General features: G+C 36.6%; 1 protein-coding gene across 1 annotated transcript in view; it reads right to left on the reverse strand.

Moving 5' to 3' along the window:
- The window catches only part of LOC103746658 (FA complementation group L), a 30,481-nt gene that overhangs the window by 871 nt on the left and 24,266 nt on the right, over positions 1-5,344 (reverse strand). Inside the window, exons 3-5 of the mRNA XM_008848921.2 lie at positions 2,443-2,535; positions 1,746-1,834; positions 841-957 (exon numbers count right to left, since the gene is read on the reverse strand). Of these exons, the coding sequence (XP_008847143.1) occupies positions 841-957; positions 1,746-1,834; positions 2,443-2,535 (299 nt within the window). The remainder of the gene's footprint in view (positions 1-840; positions 958-1,745; positions 1,835-2,442; positions 2,536-5,344) is intronic.

Consider the following 5,344-nt stretch of genomic DNA (forward strand, 5'->3'; position numbering starts at 1 on the left):
ACATAGTGAGTTCCAGGACAGCTGGGGCTACAGGGAGACCCTGCCTATCTCAAAAAGACCAAAAAAATAAATAATAATTAAAATGAATATTCACTATCACAAAGGAAAGTACACATTCCCTTACAGTTCCCCAAGGGGACCTGGCATTTTAGGACTATACAATGTAAAATAACTGTCCCTAAGTTCTTCATTAGTGAAGGCTAAACAGCACAAACTGCAATCTCTAATAGCAAGAGACAGTGTTAAGAAAGACTGGCAACCGAAGGCACTATAGCACTGCAGCTGCTTGCGTCTAGACACAGTTAATCATTTCAGCGGTGCTCAAGAAGGAACACTGTAGAGATGAAATGTCTACAGAAAGGGATGAGGGCAGACCTCACACACAGGAAACAAAGAGCAAATAAAATGCTCACAAACCTCCTTGAGCACCAAAGTGGAATCACTGTGTTTATTCTACACTTACGTGCAAAGTACTATGGCTACATTAATCCCCTGGCACTCCACTGCTGCCATCATCCTCAGCTGAATGAATCTAGCGAGTGTGCACAGAGTAACAGATTTAGGGGAAATTTCAAGGTACCACCAACTTAAATTGCTAGTGTCAGTAAGCTAGCTGATAGGCGTGTTCTGAATAGATTTTCCTCCCCTTCCTGGATGCTCTGGGATGCACACTAGTATACAAGATGAAGAAATGAAGCACATGCACATACAGAGTTAACTAAGAGGTCATGGCAAGAGAGGGAGCACTTGAGAGGTCAGATTTTAGATGCTGTACTACTTTAAACATGCTTCCTATGCTGTGCTAGCTAAAAAAAAAAAAGGTTCAAATTTTCGTTTTACCTCATATAAGCATATTTGATGGAAAGGCTGTGCACAGAGGGAATTGTTGCACACTTGATCAGGCGTGGAGCCATCAAGCTGATAGGCATAACAGATTCCACAGTCCATATTAAAGTCCTTTAAAGGAAAACATAAAGAGATCCGGAAGCATTTATTTGAAGCATATATGGTAAGATTAGGATGAATGAATGTGGTCTAATATTAAATCTTAAACTTTTTATAAAGTATGTTGCTGTATCATAGAAATATAACATCTGTCTCTGGCACACATGATCCCTTTTCATTCAAACACACAGAGATAGGTTGCATTTTTGCCTGGCAAGGCTTTTGAGTTTTAGCAACTTTTCCGTGTACACAATCATAGTGTGTGTGTAGTAAGTACATAAAAACAGAGCTAACATTAGCGAGTAATTGCTAAATTCTACAATTCTAAAACGAGGAAGAAGAAAAATGTCACCACCACTTAGTGTTCTCCAAGCTTAGCAGCTTTGTCGAAAACTAGTGTTTTATTATCTTTACAGTAAGGTGGTTTCTGTTCCGTTTTGAAGAACTGTACTGCCATCTTCACAAACTTGTAGCAAGCTAATTCAAACTTTATTTCAGTCATCCATGAGCAGATATTACAGGAAAACCAAACAGCTCACTAGCGTCTCCTCTTTTCTTTGTGTTTATAGTAAGGATACCTGCCATTAATCACTTTGCTGCTGAGTCATGAACAAAGCGCACCTAAAACCCCCTATCGAAGGTTAGCTAGCTCTTTGATGCAAATGTTATGAGTAACTCAGAGGTCTTTGTTACAGCCTTCTTCCAAATATTCCTCTTTATCAGCTCTCATTTTTTCAGAGAGAAGCACTTAAGTTCTATTATGTGTGTCATGTCAACTATTAAATTAATGATAAACTTACATATTTTTCCAGGATGGTACGAGCTGGAAAATCAATTTCTAAAACGTCTTTCAAATTTTGTAACAGACTATTTTCTGGATCCTTCAGATATTTTTTTTAAAAAAAGAAAAAAATTTAAAATTTAGGCTTTGTTGTTCTTATTTTGCAAAGTCACATCTGCTACAGTATTTGTTTAGCTATTTGGATTAAAATCTAAGTCCCCCCCCCCCTTTTTTTTTGTCTTTTTGAGACAGGGTCTCCCTGTAGCTCCAGCTGTCCTGGAACTCACTATGTAGTCCAGGCTGGCCTCAAACTCAGAGAGATCTGCCTACCCCTGCCTCCCGAGTGCTGGGATTAAAGGTGTGCGCCACCACGCCCAGCCTAAGTCCCTTTTTTTAAGTTAAAATTATACATTTCAGAATGTGAAATTTATTTAAAGTAATCATAATACTAATATTTTGGAACACTTAACAGTGACAGTCAAGGATTTTATGAATCTATTATACATGTTAATTCTAGGATCTCACCGTGGTCAGCTCCCAGAAAACACAGCTCAGGAAGCATGGTGGGGTGCCTGGGGTCTAAGTCCCTTTTTTAAAGTTAAAAGTATACATTTCAGAATGTGAAATTTATTTAAAGTAATTATAATACTAATATTTTGGAACACTTAACAGTGACAGTCAAGGATTTTATGAATCTATTATACATGTTAATTCTAGGATCTCACCGTGGTCAGCTCCCAGAAAACACAGCTCAGGAAGCATGGTGGGGTGCCTGGGGTCTACCTCTACATTTATGGAGGCATTGTTCCCTGCGATGAAAGAAGGTTAACACATCAACCAATGCTTTTCAGTATTTGTGAAAGAAATATATCATTGTTTAACCCTAAGAAGTAATTTTGAAATCATGATTATCATTAAAGAGAGGGACTTCAAATTTCAAAAGGCAGCACCAAAATTAGTATGATTAACTCAAATTAGTATTCTGATAACTGTGACCAGTAAAGTTTAAATAAAAGTTTTCTTTGGGGTTATGAAGGCATTTAAATATATTTTTGAATCACATTTAAGAAGTAATGATCAAGAGCTGCGCATGGTGGTGAATGCCTTTAATTACAGCACAGGAGAGGCAGAGGCAGGTGGATTTCTGTGAGATTGTTGCCAGCCCGGTCTACACAGCAACTTCCCTGGCTATAGGGAGACTCTGTCTCAAAAATAAAATTAAAGGAACGACCTAAATTACTTTTCATGTTTCTTAGAAACAGTATTTCACATGATTATGGTCAAATGTAAAAGCAAACTGTTAAAAATGGCAAAAATAAACATACCTAAGTTCAATTTCCATGACAAGTAATAAAAATACTTGTGAACATTTTATACTCCACAAGCTTTCTCTGTTGGTTAATGGAAAATTTAATTCACATTAAATAGATATTTGTCTTATTTAATACTCCAAAGAAGCTATTTTTCAGATTCTAAGAAAAATTCTACTTGACATTAGATTCTCTTACAGTTTAATTGTATTGGCATATATACGCATTTCACAAAACTTAGTGCAAGTCTGTAAAGGACCCAGTAGAACGAAGATCAAACTGGACTTCATTTTACGGTACAACTGTCTTCAAATTCTATTAAGTTTTTTGCTAAAGCTGATAACAGTATATTTAAATATACAAACCTAGTGAAAAGTACAGTTAAAAATTCAAAATTGTTACTTCATTTGTTAATATTGTTTACTATGCATGCATATTTCTCATTAGCCATTAGCAATGCTGTGTAGACAGACTACAGACAGTTTGTTTACCTAAGCAACACTGTATGAACTCAACTTTCAATTCAAAAGTTGGCCCTAAGATGATGAATCACTGCCTGAGGGAGAACAGCTAAAAGCAGGTATGAAGACTGAAGAATCCCTTGGCTGTTTATGCTGAATTACACAAAATATAATAGAAGCACAGTTTAAGAATAATTATTTTAATGGGGCCATGAAGATATTAAATCACTGCATTTCTCTAAGGAAATGTTTTCATTCTTAGCATCTACCTGTTCACAAATATAGTATAATTGGTTAATTTTTCCAAATTAAATACTATTTGGCTTTTTTTAAACTGGAAAATATTATGACTTACTTGTAAAATTGCTGCAAAAATTGTAATACTATTTTCTTCACCTAAGAAGAATTAGTTCCTAGCCCCAGACAGCCTATTAGGCCTTTAAGAATTGTCCACTAACGACTATGAGTCACATCACAATTTCAAAAGGTCTATCAAAATACATCCTTTCCAAAAGCACACCGATTTAGCAAGAATAAGGGAGAAAGGAATGATACTAAATGAATGGATTAGGCAGTTAATACGCAATATGGATATGAGTACAGTTTAAGTACCTAAACTCTTCAAAGGTTGAGCTCAGCCCAGGTCTTTCAAGACTGCCTGAGAGCACCTGACTCTGCCTCCAGGCAAGCTTGCTAAATCCACATGTGCATGCCCTGCTTTGGGACCATCTACAGTTGCTCCCACTGTACCAGGGCTTAGGCTTCTCTACTGAATAGCAGGGACCAGCACATCCATCTCCCATTTCCTTTACTTGGACCTTGGCACTATCCATCTGAAGTTTCAGAAGCGTTCCTAACTAGCTAGGGCCCCTTTTCCCTCCTGGGGAGCTCCTGTGTAGCCTGATTGGAACCATCTAGTCCCTCCAATATGAAATCAAAAGAAAGAAGCTGAAGCTTAGACCAACCAACGTTTCAAACCCAATCAGAAAGCAACCAAGTTACATCAATAATACAAACAGAATCAAACTTCAACTCCACAAAAGAATACTTGAGTTTCATGCCAGAATCACAAGCAACAAAAGAAAAAATAATATGAAATAATGTGAAAAGCTAAATAATATATCCCACCAAAAGTGCCAGTCGTACAAAGAGGTCTACAATGAGAAGCCCCTAGAGGTAACCCAGGACACAGTATTTGAAAGAACAATCACAACCATTATCAAAGAATTCAACAAATTTAAAGAACACACAAAGAACTAAAAGAAGATAGGGATAAACTTGACTGAATTAAAAAAAAAATGATAGAAATAGTGAAGAAAACTCAGGCTGAAATGAAGAAGGAAGTGAAAAACTCAATAGGCCAATTTGAAATGACAGGAAAAAAGTCTCACCAATAGAAGGAATGAAAGGGAAAACAGAATATCAAGATTGGACCACAAAGTTGAAGAAACGGACTGCTCAAGCAAAGATCATGAAAAATGAAAAAAAAAAAAAAAGAACAAAATATGCAGGAAATGTGGGACACCATGAAAAGACCAAATTTATGCAGTATAGGGTTATAAGGAGGAGAAGAATCCCAGGTAAATGGTCATTCCCACATCTTCAACAGGATTCAGGATTAAATTTTCTCAAAATTATGGAAAGACATACCTACACAAGTATAAGAAGCACATAGAACAACTAAACATGAGGTCAAAGAAACGCCCCATGGCATATCATAGTAAAAACATTAAATATACTGAACAAAGAGAGAATACTGAAAGCTGCAAAAGAAAACAAGCCACATACAAAGGAAAACCCAACAGGATTACAGCTGACTTTTCAGTGCAAATTATCAAACCCAGAAG

The sequence above is a fragment of the Nannospalax galili genome, unplaced genomic scaffold (genome assembly GCF_000622305.1).
Source record: "Nannospalax galili isolate Female #2095 unplaced genomic scaffold, S.galili_v1.0 scaffold2925, whole genome shotgun sequence".
Classification (NCBI taxonomy): domain Eukaryota; kingdom Metazoa; phylum Chordata; class Mammalia; order Rodentia; family Spalacidae; genus Nannospalax; species Nannospalax galili.